General features: G+C 38.5%; 1 protein-coding gene across 1 annotated transcript in view; it reads right to left on the bottom strand.

The window, feature by feature from the left end:
- Positions 1-16,289, bottom strand: part of ANKRD31 (ankyrin repeat domain 31) — a 202,828-nt gene that overhangs the window by 109,752 nt on the left and 76,787 nt on the right. The window contains exon 13 of the mRNA XM_043975961.1: positions 5,195-5,247. Coding sequence (XP_043831896.1) covers positions 5,195-5,247 — 53 coding nt within the window. The remainder of the gene's footprint in view (positions 1-5,194; positions 5,248-16,289) is intronic.

Here is a 16,289-nt window from a genome sequence, read left to right as displayed (position 1 = left end):
TGAGAAATGGTCAAAGGATATGAACAGGCAGTTTTCTGATGAAGAAGTCAAAGCTATCTATTGCCATATGAAAAAAAATGCTCTAAATCACTATTGATCAGAGAAATGCAAATTAAAACAACTTTGAGGTACCACCTCACAACCTATCAGATTGGTTAATATGACAAAAAGGGAAAATAAGTGTTGGAGAAGCTGTGTAAAAATTGGAACACTAACGCCTTGTTGGCGGAGCTATGAACTGATCCAACCATTCTGAAGAGCAATTTGGAACTATGCCCAAAGGCTATGGGACTGTTCATACCCTTTGACCCAGAAGTATCACTGCTAGGTCTGTATCCCAAAGAGACCATAGAAAAGGGAAAAGGACCCACATGTACAAAAATATTTACAGCAGCTCTCTTTGTGGTGGCAAAGAATTGGAAATCTAGGGAATGCCCATCAATAGGGGAATGGCTAAACAAGTTGTGGTATATGAATGTAATAGAATGCTATTGTGCTATAAGAAATGATGAGCAGGAGGAGTTCAAAGAAACCTGGAAGGACTTACATGAACTGATACTGACTGAGAGGAGCAGAACCAGGAGAACATTGTACACAGTAACAGCAACATTGTGTGATGAACAATGGGGAGAGACTTGGGTCTTCTCAGCAGTGCAACAATCCAAAACAGTTTCAAAGAACTCGTTATAGAAAATGTTCTCAACATCCAGAAAAAAGAACTGTGAATTATCAATGCAGATTGAATCATACTGTTTCTACTTTTGGACTGTTTTTTTCCTTCTTGTTTGAGGTTTTCTCTTTGTGCTCTGATTCTTCTTTCACAAGATGACTAATGGAGAAATATGTTTAATGTGATTGTACATATACAACCTATATCAGACTGCTTTCCATCTTGGGGAGGAGGGAGGGGAGGGAGGGAGGGTGAAAAGAAAAATTTGGAACTGAAAGTCCAATGAAAACAAATGTTGAAAACTATCCTTATATGTAATATGTAACTGGAAAATAATAAAATTAAACTTAAAAAAAGAAATGAAAACATCTTAGTAATGTGAAATGAGAAATAGTTTTGACCTCACTGACCAAGGGTCTTAGAGACCCTCCCCAAAGGTCCCCAAATCACCTTTTGTTAACTGCTTCTCTAGATATAATATTACTCTATTGAGCTCTTCTCCTCCTACCCATCAAAAAGAAAGAGAAGCAGTAGGCATTAATAAGTTAAACGTTCTTTCCCAACAGGACCTTTTTGGTCCACATAAGTACAAGGTCTAGAATTATTTTGTTCATATACTAATAGTATTAGTAATAATAATAACAATAATAATAATAGCTATTACCACTTTAAGGTGTGCAAAAGACATTATTTATATTAACTCATTTGATCCTCACAACAACCCTTTGAGGTAGGCATTATAATTATCCCCATTTTACAGGTGGGAAAACCGAGAAGTTTATGACTTGCCCAGGGTTACACATCTAATATGTGTTTGAGGCAAGATTTGAACTCAGTTCTTCCTGAGTCCAAGTCTGGTATTCTAACACACTGCACCATTTAGCTACCTTGATGGCTGTCTCTTTTGTTCTTCTTCAGCTCCAGTCCATACCTGGCCCTCAACTTCTAATTACTCCAGGAACTGAGCATTGTCCATTTACTCCTCCTCTTCAGAAGTCTTGGTTCAGGAGCTGGGCATGGTCTAGAAAGTCCTTCTATGTCTAATAAGCTCACTCAGATTTCAGATTTTCCAAGCCATTCAGGCACCCCTTAGTCACTGTCACTCCCCTGCTAATGGCTCTCATTTCTGCAGCTCTGGGCTTGGCCCAGGAATTCATACTACTTTGTCATTGTCTCTAGTAGCTCACATTTCTTGAGCTAGGTACATTCCCTCCTCTTCTGAGGCCAGAAGATTTCCTGAATGGGTCAGAGGTCTATGCAGGCTTCTATTCAAAGAACCAGAATCTTCATCTCCTCCCTTCTTTCTTTGTCTCTTAGCTCTCAAACTCTCTGCTCCCCCCTCCCAATATTACAATATCTCAGCTTTTTCTCTACATCTCAAATTTTTTCCACTATAATTTTTATAGACCAACTTTAATGGTGACAACCCTTTAATGGTGTATAAAGAGTCATCACTTAATCCATTATCCTCAAATGCTATGAGTCAATCATCTTCAATGTGATTTCAGGCCCAAGTACCTAGGGCAAAGTTAGTCATTCATACTCTATCATGGAGAGAATATCAATATTAGAACAATGTCTCAAATCCAGTATCAAAGGGGATGTTTATACATTCTACAGGGATATTAGCACTAATGGAAGAATAAAATTTTGTTAACCCTCCTAATATTTTGTTAATCTTGCCCAGGATCTTCCTGGTCATATTCTTTATATGTTCAACAAAAAAAAGTGAATATTGAGAGACTTGTACTGGAGCTGAGGCTATGGTTCTTCACCCAAATCAAAACAACCCCATCCCAGCACGACTTTGAGACTGAAAATGAGAATCAGTCCTGCCAGCATGGAATCCTCAGAAACTATCTTGTTAAATATATTTTTATTTCCACCTCCTCCTCCCCATGTAATTTCATCCAAGAATAAGTAGAGTAGCAGATACACTGAATACTCTGGAGTAGTTTATAATAAACTCTGAAATGTCTGTCCAAGCATAATAAATTCCCCAAAGTATAATTATGTGAAAGAGGTTATCGACTACAAATGCTCGGTTTTGAGATATCTTCACTCATCCCAGAACCCCTCAGTCATTGCCACTCACTTGCTATTAGCCCTCATTCCTGAAGGCCCAGGGCAGTTAAGTGGCACAGTGGACAGAACACTGGCCCTGAAGTTGGGAGGACCTGAGTTCAATTCTCACCTCAGACACTTACTAGCTGTGTGATCCTGGGCAAGTCACTTAACCTCAATTGCCTTAAACTTCTGGGGTCATCTCCAGTCATCCTAATCTATATCTTGCCACTGGACCCAGATGGCTCTGGAGGAGAGAATGAGGTTGATGATTGCACAGCCTCCTCTCACAAATATAATTCAGTGCAAGTCATGACATCACCCTGATATCATGATCCTCTTTGAGAACGAAGGACAAACAACAACAATCTGAAGGCCAAGGCTTGATCCAGAGATTCTTGCCACTCTGTGAGTGGTGAAAAACTTGTACTCATACAGGGATGTGACTAAGAAGAGCCTCATCAAGGCTAACAAGAGTTTCAAGAATTCACTAAATTCCCTCCACTTTCTGTCTTAAACTTCGATATGATGTTACATATCTAAAGGGTTTTGAATTTGCCATTCTTATTCCAAACAGCATACTTACATTCCCAGAAAGAAACTCTTGGGAATTACATTCCCATTGCCATGAATAAATTTTAAAAGGTAAACTCAGGCACATGCTCCAAACAAAATAAATTATTAAGTGATGCATTAACTGTTAACAAGTGGGTCAGACTGGCCACCTCTGTAAGGCCCGTAACTCCAATGAGAAATAGGAGACCCTCTTATCTGACAAGCAGGAAAGCTGTTGGGGAACATTATAATTTGCTATACTAAGAAAAGTGGGTTGGCATTTAGGCATGGATACTCACACCCTTCTCTGACAATTAAGAAATGTTAATTGTTTTATGGGACTCATCTGTCTCTTATAATCTTTCTTAGGGGATCAGCACCATTGGTCTTCTTGTCTCCTGGGAGAAGATCAAATCTCCTCTAAGTGCACAAGGACAGGCAAGGACGGAAGTATACTTTATGGGGGATGGTACCAGGTTAAGCTGGCTGGGGCTTACAGACAACAAGCAGATATCCCAGGGACTAATGGCATAAATGATAATAACTTTTCCTTCCAACCCTACCTTTAAACTAACTCTGAAGGAAAACTGCAGTTCTGAGCTTAATTCAAGAATAAAGTGTGGTCTGACAAAAATGAAGCAGTAACACAGAATAAGGGCAGCTAGTTAGCACAGTGAATAGAGCGCCAGACCTGGAGTCAGGAAGACTCCTCTTCCCTAAGTTCAGATCTGGTCTCAGACACTTACTAGCTGTGAGACCCCTGGCAAGGCACTCAACTTTATGTGCCTCAGTTTCCTCATCTGTAAAATAAGCTAGAGAAGGAAATGACAAACCACTTCAGTATCCCTGCCAAGAAAACCCCAAAAGGGGTCACAAAGAATTGGACAGAACGGAAAAATGACCAAGGGATAAACATACAGAATAGGGTCAATTACAGAATGGAATCAATTATTAAATGATATAGAATAATTTTACTTTCTTCACTGTCAAAGAAGACAAGTCATCATGCACACACACACATGAATTAGAATCCTTCCTTCCACTCACCACTTTAGATTTCAGAGATGAGAAGAAAAGGAAAAGACAGGAAAAAGGAAATAGATGAAGAAGAGTGGGAAGAGGGCAATGTTCTGAAGCATCTGGTCCCACCACTCTAAAGGAGAGCAGAAATGAAGCTATCTGTTAAACACCAAAATTCTATCAGTCAGTTTTACTGAGCTGCTCTCCTTTGTGTTTGTTACAAGGGAAGGTTCAATGTGTGTGTGTGTGTGTGTGTGTGTGTGTGTGTGTGTGTGTGTGTGTGTGTGTGTGTGTGTGTAGTGATGAGGGCATAACAGAAAATGAATGTGGTATAAAGAATAAAAAGAATCAATTTTTAAAAATCCAGTTTGCATAAAGAAGACCAGCAGTACCCTTGACCTTTGTAGTCTGATTGGTATCAACCATACCAGTCATTTTTTTTTTTGGTGGGGCAATGGGGTTAAGTGACTTGCCCAGGGTGACAAGTGTCTGAGGCTGGATTTGAAGACTCTTGACCTTTGTAACCCACAACCCCAAGTACTGATGGCAATCCACAAGAGACTGTCACCATTGGATCACATGCTGCCCTCCAACCAAAGGAAACTTGAAGTGATCTAGAAGACTCTCAGATCATTAAGGGAACAAAGAGAAAGACGACCCCTCCTATTTCATTTGTTCAACCATTTCCAAAACTAGTAGCACAAAATGTTCTAATGTACACAGGACTACTGTGACATTATAAAATTACTCACAACTGTCTATTGTATAAGGCTGGATGTACTGTGTTCTTGAAGAATGCATCAGGAGAACTGTCCTCTTTCTTTGTGGCAAATCATAAAACAAGGATACCATTAGGAAAAGGTTTATTCCTAAATATAGATTTACCTTCTGCTGGTATGTCTCTTCAGGTTGTGACAGTTCACTTCTGTTTCTTTGTTCTGGAAACAAAAAGAGAGTCAATCAATCAGTTGACCAACCAGCATTTATAACAGATCTATTGAGTATGGCCCGTTATGCTAGATACTGGGCATACAAATACAATGAACAAAATGATCTCTACTCAAAAGATGTTTACATTCTAATGGGAAAGAGAACAAATCCATATATAAGTATATCTAGAATAAATATAAAGAAAATAAATACAAATAAAAATGAAGTCATTAAATGCAATGTGGTTTATGAAGAAAGGGTTATCAGGAAATGCTTCATGTAGAAGGTAGTCCTTGAACTATGTCTAGAAGGAAGAGGGATTCTATATGGTAGAGGTGAGGAAGGGGTACATTCCAGGCATAGGGTTCATCTAATAATGCAAAGGGAAGAAGATGAGAGGTGGGTGATGAAGGGCTGTGCTTGAGGGATAATGATAAGGTCAGTTTGGCTGATTTGCAGAATGTGGGACAGGGAGTAACATTCCATGAGGTTGGAAAGATAGGTTGGAATCAGGTCATGAAGGACTTTAAAAACTAAACAGAGGAGTTGATAATTGACCTTAAAGGCAGCAGAGAGAGCCTGTAGTTGACTAAGTCAGGGGAGTAATGTGATCAGATCAGCACTTAAGGGAAAGCAGCTTGGCAATGGTATGAAGGACAGACTATAGTGGGAAGGAAGTTTAGGTAGAGAGACCAATTAGGAATTTGCTGTAATATTCTAGGCAAGAGATGATGAGGGCCTGAACTAAGGTGATAGCTCTGTGAGTCAAAAAGAAGCTATCTTCTGAAATGTATATAGTATTTAAAAAACCAGACTAGTCTAGACTTTTAGAAACCTAAAAATAATTAGCTATGTGAAAACAAGAATAAAACCAGGAGGACTCAATGACATTATGTACATATGTTTGATTTTAAAATCAGCATATACAATCAAGGTTCCCACATTCTCTAATCTTCAGCTTCAATTAGTAGTTAAATATAATCTTAGGATAATTAAATGAAACAACATCTTTACAAAGCACTAACCAGAAATATAAAATAACAGACAAGGCTGAAATTGGATAAAAACCACATGAAATTTTGAATTAAGCACAATTTTTATATAGATACATCTAACGACACAACAATGGTAAGGTTGTATGTTGCTCAAATCACATGTTAAATGTATTAAAAAGCAAGCTTGCCGTTTTAATGGAATTCTTCAGTGTATCCTATTTTTAAAAAGATTTGTTGAATAAATAATTTTGTAATAATGATATGAACCCCTTAATCTGTTCAATAAGTTTAAATTTCCACATGCTGAATTTTCCTATAGCAAGGCTCAAATATTGTAAAAGTCTAAAGTCCTTCACTAAGCTAGAGACAAAAATGGCTTGATCCCTGGGATAACAATGAGAAGAAATTATTTTATCATCTCTATTTTATATATTGAACACCTTGCTAAAATTCTTCACAAGTATGTCATCACGGAATGGGAATAACTGAGGGTTCTGTCAGTTGGAAAGGTTGTAAGTGTGAATCTCGTTATAGAGGTCTAGTTATATTTAAAAGTCTCAGCCCTTCATGGTGGCACAAGGCTAAAATTCTAGATATGACTGGGGGATAGCTTGAGCTGTGGAGTTCTGAGCTGCAATAGGACTAAAGCTCACTGGGTGTATTCACTGAGCCCAGCATCAATATGGTGATCCCCTAGCAGTGGAGCCACTAGCCCAGATTGGAAAGAGGGAGAAGGTTAAAACCTCCATGTGGATCAATACTGGGATCAGGCCTAGGAATAGCCACCATATTCTAGCCTGGAAGAGAAAAAGAGAACCAGTCTCAAAAACAAAATAAAAAATGTCTAATCATCAGAATAGTAGCCACTAGGTGGCTTTTCTTGGTTGTTTTTGCCACAGCAACTCATAAAGGCCTTTCCTGGACTTCTCATTCTGGAAGTACTCTCTACCTCTGGAGCCTCTTTCTCTGAAGTGGTTCTTCCCCATCCTCCATTTTTAAGGGCAACTTGGGAGAGCTCAGGCAGCTTACTGGCTTCTCTCTGCCACCTTGGCTCTGCCTCTCCCCATCCTCCATTTTTAAGGAGCAAGTCCAAGCCTACTATGTCTTCATTCCCCTCCAGCTTACATTTCTGACTGTCTGAACAATCCCCCATATGTTTTACCTTCCCACCTACCCTCACAAAGGAATATACATTCATAATTTCATTACTACATAACAAAGGTTATGTTTGCAATTTCCATGTTTCAGAAAATCTTCATGGATCCCCAAAGAAGGTTGAAAATACAAGTCTGTTTCTTTAAATCTTTGTCAACTGAAAGTAGTTAGCCCTGTAATTTGAAGTGTTCACAGTGAATAGCCCTTGGGAAAATTGAGATTCGTCTGAATTTTTCATTTTACTGGCAGTAAGTTTTATTTCATGTATTGTAGATGTTATTATTATATTTCTAAATCTTCTTATAGTGTGATTTTAGAAAAACATTATATAAGAAATGCTGTCAAGAGGATGATGGTTGGGGGCAACTAGGTGGCACAGTGGATAAAGCACCAGCCCTGGATTTAGGGGGACCCGAGTTCAAATCTGACCTCAGACACTTGACATTTACTAGCTGTGTGACCCCGGGCAAGTCACTTAACCCTCATTGCCCCACACAAAAAAAAAAAAAGAAGAAAAGAGGATGATGCTACTGCATCATTAGAAAATTAGCTCCTCTTTTGATATGGATCCTGTGAAATTGTTAAATTATTACAGGATATTGTCATCAAGTTAAAATCTACAAGTATTTAATTGGATATATTTTGGTTTAAAAGGAAGAATAATAACTTATTGTGTGGGAAAAATAAAAAACAAAGACCTTGTAAAATCTCCTTAACTGTAAAATTGCCAAGTTCCTTCAGATCTTCTTGAGAAAGGTCATAAAATCAGGGGAGCTAAGTGGCACAGTGGATAAAGCAGTGGCCCTGGATTCAGGAGGACCTGAGTTTAAATTCAGCCTCAGACACTTGACACTTACTACCTGTGTGACCCTGGGCAAATGACTTAATCCTCATTGCTCCACATAGAGAGAGAAAGGGGGGGTGGGGAGGAGATCATAAAATCTTTTTTTAAAAATAAAAGTATTTTATTATTTTACAGTTACATGTAGAGATAGTTTTCAACATTTATTTATATGAGATTTCCAATTTAAAATTTTTCTCCTTCCCTCCCTCCCTTCCCTCCCCCCCTTCCCTGGACAGCAGGTAATCTGATATAGGTTATATATATATATATATATACACACACAATAACCTCAAACACATTTCTGCATTAGTCATGTTATACAAGAAGAATCAGAGCAAAAAAGGAAAAACCTCAAAAAAGAAAAACAACAGCACCAAAAACAAAAGAAATAGTATGATCCAATCAGCATCCATATTTTTTTCCTGGATTTGGAGAGCCTTTTCCATCATGAGTCCTTTGGAACTTTCTTGTATCGTTGTATTGGTGAGAAGAATCTAGTCTATCACAGTTGATCAACACATGTTGATGATACTGTGTATGGTGTTCTTCTGGTTCTGCTCATCTCACTCATCAGTTCATGCAAGTCCTTCCAGGTTTCTCTAAACTCCTCCTGCTCATCATTTCTTACAGCACAATAGAATTCAATTATATTCACATACCACATCTTGTTCAGCCATTCCCCAATTGATGGGCAACTGCTCAATTTCCAATTCCTTGTCACCACAAAAAAAAAAGCAGCTATAAATATTTTTGTACAGGTGGGTCCTTTCCCCTTTTTTATGATCTCTTTGGGAAAAAGACCCAAAAGTGGTATTGCTGGGTCAAAGGGTATGCACAGCTTTATAGCCCTTTGGGTATAATTCCAAAATGCTCTCCAGAATGGTTGGATCAGTTCACAGCTCCACCAACAATGCATTAGTGTTCCAATTTTTCCATAGCTTCTCCAACATTTATTATTTTCCCTTTTTGTCATATTAGTCAATCTGATAGGTGTCAGGTTGTACCTCAGAGTTGTTTTAATTTGCATTTCTCTAATCAATAGTTATTTAGAGCATTTTTTCATATGGGAATAGATAGCTTTGATTTCTTCATCAGAAAACTGCCTGTTCATACCCTTTGGAGGTCATAAAATCTTAACAGCTCTGTGAAAGAAACTGCTAAGTGTTGTGAAATTCTGAAATAATGAATTGGTTTACTGAAAAATTGGGGTGGCCCTTCCATCACAAGCACTCACCACCAAAGTATCAGGGGTACCTACAAGTATGAGTGAGCTTTATCTGATATATTACTTGGCTATCACTTTTATATAAAATTTATAAAACTGTAACTGTTAATAAGTAGTATGTGTTGGAGTTGTACCTTTGAGCCAATTTGCTAAAATAAACCTTAAATTCAAAGACTTCATTTTGCTTCAGGAGGTAACAGGCAGTACAAGCTGGAGGCTTGCTGTGGTCAACATTTTTCTAGGGTATGGGGTCAACTATCATATATTCTTGTATATATGAAATTCCAGAATTAAATTATTCTTATGTTATAAATGAAGGATAAATGTCTTTATATGTATTAATTATTCTTACAATATGAGAAAAGTGATAATAACCGAACCCTAAGTTGTGATTAATGTAATTTTGCTATTTGAAGCAAACTCTCATAAGACTGTATTTTGATTTCAGGTGTGATTGTCTAAACTGATAATTAAGCCAATAATGCACCATTCAAGGAGAATCCCATACACTGCCAGAAGGGAGTATAGGCTGATGACTACTACAGGTGGCTGTCTGTGTCTGGTCGAACTGAAGGGACAACCTCATGTGGACAAAAATAGGATCTCCTTGACTCAGTTTCCCCATTTTGCTATTTTCTTTCTGAATAGGAAAGTTTCCTACCTGGGAAATTCTGAGCCTGGCTTTGATACTTTGTGAATAAATGTGGGACTGTTACATGATTAACTGATAAATATGACTTATACCTGGAATCAAACAGAACTAAGGGAGTTTTCCCCAGCTATGGCTCATGTCAGATCAGTCTGTGCTGGGGACAGCTAGGTGGCACAGTGGATAAAGCACCAGCCCTGGATTCAGAAGGACCTGAGTTCAAATCTGGCCTCAGATACTTAACACTTACTAGCTGTGTGACCCTGGGCAAGTCACTTAGCCCTCATTGCCCCACCAAAAAAACAAAACCAAAAAAAGAAAATATATGGAGCCTCTTCCCTCCTGATAAATCCTTCCATTATCAGATCAGTCTGTGCCCTTGATTTCATCATAACCATGTCCTTCCCCTTTCCTTTCATAGCACATTTCTAATATTAAGGGAGGTAAACAGTGGAAGTTTGTCATTAAAATACTAACCTATGAATTTATATATTAATACTAAAACATCTTAGTTACTATAACAGGATGCAAGTGTGAAAGATCTTACTACTTTTAATCTGAATTTTTTTATCAACTCCATATCCTGAAAATCTAAGTAAATGAGTTGTTAGGCTTGCCATCCTCTTGCTAATTAGTTAAATATTCATGCATCACATTAGGCCTTTGAAGTATTTTACTCTTTCAGAATGATATGAAATATATGTATATGCATGTGTGTATGTATGCGTATGTATGTATATGTGTGTATATGTATATACACACACACACACACACACACACACACACACACATATATATATCCTCAAAGAAAAGGATGGGGCAAAAATGCAAAAGTGTTTTGGAAAAAATTAATATAACAGAAATTTTACTGGGATAGTAAGCTTTGGGAAAGCAATGAGATTAAACTGTTAGAAACCTAAAGAATATTACATATATATATATGTATATATGTACACACACACACACACACAACTAGCTAAAGAATGTATACACACACACACATACAAGTAGCTTCCTAGTGGGAAAATATAGGCTTTGGGTATTTTAGTGACTAAATTCTAAAAACTGGATTAAGGATTTTACATTAATACTTGTAAAGAAATTTTGAGGTATTGTTTTCTATTTTGAAGTATCTATCAGATAATATTAAAGGACAGAAGGGTTAATTTTTCAGGTCAGGTACTTATGCATCCTTTTAAGATTCTTTCTTCAGTCCATAGGCAGCATTGCCCACACCAGAAACAAGGTCTGGGTATAAAACTGAAATTCTATGAAGCTTCAGGTGAATTATAGGTTCCTAATTTGGTGTTCTTCTTATAGTCCTTTTATTCCATAAGATCTGAATAGGATTTTTCCACATGGACTAATTACTGGGAAGGCCAATCTGATTATATTTTGTAACAATTTACCAAATTACACAAAGTCTTTTTTTTTCTTCAAGGATATGGTTTATTTTTCTTAATTAATTAATTAGCTTATTTATTCAGAATTTTCTCCAAATTACATGTAAAAAACCCCAATTTTTTCATATTAATTTGTAAAAACTTTGTGTTCCAAATTTTCTTCCTTCTTCCCTTCCTTCCCCCTCACCCCTCCCTAAGAAATCAAACAATTCAATATAATTTATACATGTGCAATCATGCAAAACATCTTCACATTGTGGTTGTGAAAGAAAACAAACAAAATAACTTTAGGAAGAGTAACTAACAAAAAAATTATAATTCAATCTGTATTCAGATACCATCAGTTCTTTCTTTGCAGATGGATTACATTTTTCATACATCGTTCTGATAGCATTCTGCCCATCATTTCTTTCACAATTACTATTGCTAACTGTATTATCCTCCATACTATTCCCTCCCCTTGATATTTACTCTATTTTCTATCTTCTTTCACTCTATCCCTCCTCAAGAGTGTTTTGCTTTTTACCACTCCCTCCCCTAATCTGCCCTCTCTTCCTTCCCCTCTCCCCCCTTATCCCCTTCCCCTCCCACTTTCCCTCAGGGCAAGATATATTACTATACCCACTTGAGCGTGTATGCTATTCTCTCTTTGAGCCAATTCTGATGAGAATAAGGCTCACTCACTCCCCCACTCCTTCCCCATCTTATTCTCCACTCCATAAACTTTTTCTTTTTTCTTTTATGTGAGCTACTTTACCTTATTTCACCTCTCCCTTTCCCTTTCTTCCAGTGTATTCCTCTTATCCATTAACTTTATTTTAAAGATATCATCATGGGTCAGCTAGGTGACACAGTGGACAAAGCACCAGCCCTGGACCCAGGAGACCCTGAGCCCAAATCTGTCCCCAGACATAAGCCACCTCACCCTGCCTGCCCCACAAAAAACAAGGATAAACAAAAAATAAATGCTTTACAGATATCATACCTTCATATTCAATTCACACCTGTGATCTCTAAGTATTTTCCTTTCAGCTGCCCTAATACTGAGAAAGTTCTTATGAGTTAGAAATATCATCTTCCCATGTAGGAATGTAAACAGTTTAACCTTTTAATATCCCTCTTGATTTCTTTTTCCTGTTTGCCGTTTAATGCTTCTTTAGGGTCTTGTAACTGAAAGTCAAATTTTCTCTTCAATTCAAGTCTTTTCATCAAGATTGCCTGAAAGTCCTCTCTCTCACTGAATTCCCATTCCCCCCACGAAGGATTATACTCAGTTTTGCTGGATAGGTGATTCTTGGTTGTAATCCCAGTTCCTTTGCCCTCTGGAATACCATATTCCAAGCCCTCTGATCCTTTAAAGTGGAAGCTGCTAGATCTTGTGTTATCCTGATTCCACAGTACTTGAATTCCTTTTTTTCTAGCTACTTGCAATATTTTCTCCTTGACCTGGGAGCTTTGGAATTTGTATATAATATTCCTAGAAGTTTTCCTTTTGGGATCTCTTTCTGGAGGTGATTGGTGGATTCTTTCAGTTTCTATTTTACCTTCTGCTTCTAGAGTATCTGGGCAATTTCCTCAGACAATCTCTTGGAGCATGGCTTCTAAGCTCTTATTTTGGTCATGGTTTTCAGGTAGTCCAATGATTTTCAAATTATCTCTCCTGGATCTGTTTTCCAGGTCAGCTGTTTTTCCAAGGAGATGTTTCATATTGCCCTCTATTTTTTTATTCATTTAGATCTGCTTTATGGTGTCTTGATTTCTCATAAAGTCATTAGCTTCCATCTGCTCTATCCTAATTCTTAAGCAATGATTTTCTTCAGAAAGTTTATGTACCTCCTTTTCCATTTGGCCAATTTGGCTCTTCAAGATGTTGCCTTTTTTTTTTTTTTTTTGATGACCCTCCTGCATCACTCTCATTTCTCTTTCCATTTTTTCCTCTCCTTCAACCTCTCTTACTTTATCTTTTTTGTTTTGTTTGTTTGTTTGTTTGTTTTTGCTGGGCAATTGGGGTTAAGTGACTTGCCCAGGGTCACACAGCTAGTAAGTGTTAAGTGTCTGAGGTCGGATTTGAACTCAGGTACTCCTGAATCCAGGGCCGGTGCTCTATCCACTGTGTCACCTAGCTGCCCCTTCTCTTACTTTATCTTCAAAGTCCTTTTTGAGTGCTTCCATCACCTGAGACCAATTCATATTTTTCTTGGAAGCTTTGGCTGTAGGATCTTTAATTTTGTTATCTTCTTCTGAGGGTGTATTTTGATTTACCTTGCCACCTCTTGGCTTTTAACTCCTTCTTAACATGGAACACTGCTTCCAGGATGCACTGTCCCAAGCTACAGAGGGTCCCAGGTAGCACAATTTAAGGAGAGGCTTATTCTCAGCCCACTTGGCCTGTAAGTAACCATAGGCCTGCTTATTCTTCAACCTGGAAGCAGAAATCTGACTGAAATCTGATTCTCTATGGTCAAAAGCTTGGTGTACCTGTGCCCCTCTCCTCCACTGGGCCTTTGCCACTCAAGTCTGCTTCATGAGTAATACCACAGAGCTCCTGCCTCTGTTCCAGCAGAGACCCCTATTATTTCTCCCCAGCCAACTACTAGACCCCCTCACTAATCTGTGAGCTGAGTTTCAGAAGAAGCCACTGACACTGATGATTCCAAGGTTCCAGAGGTGTGGCCTGAGTGGGGCTGGATCTGCACTGCACACTGTGCTTCTCTCTCATCCTGGTACAGCAGACCTTCCCTGTCACCTTTTTAAGCCATCTTTGGCTGGAAAATGGTCTAGCTCTGTTTTTTTGTGGGTTCTGCTGCTCCAGGAATTGTCTTACAGAATTTTTTGGAGGTATGTGGACGGATCTGTCGGGAGCTCTGAAAGTCACAGCCCTTCCTCTACCATCTTGGTTCTGACGCCCACAAAGTCTTAATACTAGCAGGACTTAGCAGCATTATCTAGAAAATCTTCAAAAGTGACCTGGAACCTTGAGATAGTTGAGGAAATACTTTCACACACCTGCTGATCCATACAGAACCCTGAAGATCATGGATGTTGCAAAAGGATGCGACAGCCCTAAATCTATTGCTATAATTGGGTTTCTTTATTCACCTATTGTTAACTTTGCCTATTATGTTGGTCATGTGCATGTTATGGAACTGTTACCTGTTCTGTAAATGGCTTATCATTTTTCTTGGATTGATGCTACTATAGGAACCAAGACCCTTGTGCTGCATATTTGCTTGTCACGGTTTACCCATGGTGTTTATTCATAGGCCCTTCCTCTAGTCTATCTGCCTTTCTTGACAAGAATCTAATTCATCATGGACGGAATCTGTGATGAAAGGGGAGACAAAAGTGGGTGCCCTAACATTTGAATGCCCACAGAATGACTATATTGAACCGCCAAAGTCTATGGGCTACAGATACGTTTTAGGGAACAGAACTTTCCATTGTTTAAAGTATCTGTGGGTTTTCTTTTGTGTGTCCTCGTAGGGATTAAGTGCTGTTTATGTTTACAATACCTCCCTTGGTGCAAAGAATGGATTCCCAAACCAACTCCCACATTTACAGGTAACAGAGATTGGGATGTTGCAGAATGATAGAGAATTGATATATGGCTAAATGGGGTGCTGCACTATGATTAGCACCACAGAGAGAATTATTGAAATTGTGCTGAATCAATCAGAGTGACCCCATTGTTTCCAGTCTTGCTTGTCTTCTGGATAAGTGTCAACCAGTTGGTTAAGAGAAGTAGCACGTATTCTGATCCTATCTCTTTGCCCTATATATTACCCCAGTCAGCATATAGCCATATGCACTCTTATCCCATCCCTCTTACCTCTAATCTCACTTCCCTATGATGTGGGGCAGGTAGGTGGAACATTGAATACAGCACTGGCCCCAGAGTCAGGAAGATATGAGTTAAAATCTCACCTCGAACACTTACTAGCTGTATGATCCGGGGCAAATCACTTAACCCCAATTGCCTCAAACATCAGGAGCCATCTCCAGTCATCCTGATATATATCCTGCCACTGGACTCAGATGACTCTGGAAGAAAGAGTGAGGTTGGTGATCTTGCACAGCCCTCCCTCACTTAAATCTAATTCAGTGCAAGTCATAACATCACCCTGATGTCATGGTCCTCTTTAAGAATGAAGGACCAACAACACCAACACCAACACCAACAGCAACAACATGGCAGTGAAGGAAGAGGCAAGATATAATGGCCCATCTTCTTTTGGAAATGTATATTTATCAGGACTGTCCTGTTCTTATTATGAAAAGTTCTCTATACAAAACACCTGAAGGTTTGAATTTTGTTTCCGGCTGCATTCACCACACTTTTGCCTTGGATAAGACAATAAACTCCTTTAAAATTTCTCTTTCTGTATTTGCTGTATTATTGAGAGCAAAGGCCAAACAAAATTTTCTGTTAACAGAGTTGTAGCTTAAGCCTTTGATTTTAAGCTAAAAGAGAGATGGCAGAATTATACTCTTTCTCTTATGGTAACAAGAGAGTACTTTAGCTTAGGATTTCTGCTGAAGTCAGAAACCAGAAGCAGAGAGAACCTGTATAACCTCATGTCCAGTATCCAGCAGTGACCACAAAACCACCAGAGCATTATCAAGTAGTGGTCACTCAAGACACAATTCCTGGCTATACACTAGGCCTGGGGTCAGGAATACCTGAGTTCAAAGCTGACCTCAGATACTCACTAGCTGTGGGACCCTGAGTAGGTCAATCACCTTCTGCCTCAGTTTCCTCAATTATAAAATCAAATTACC

The sequence above is a fragment of the Dromiciops gliroides genome, chromosome 1 (genome assembly GCF_019393635.1).
Source record: "Dromiciops gliroides isolate mDroGli1 chromosome 1, mDroGli1.pri, whole genome shotgun sequence".
Lineage (NCBI taxonomy): Eukaryota > Metazoa > Chordata > Mammalia > Microbiotheria > Microbiotheriidae > Dromiciops > Dromiciops gliroides.
Note: the sequence above shows the minus strand (reverse complement) of the source record. Positions and strands in the feature narration are given on the sequence as shown.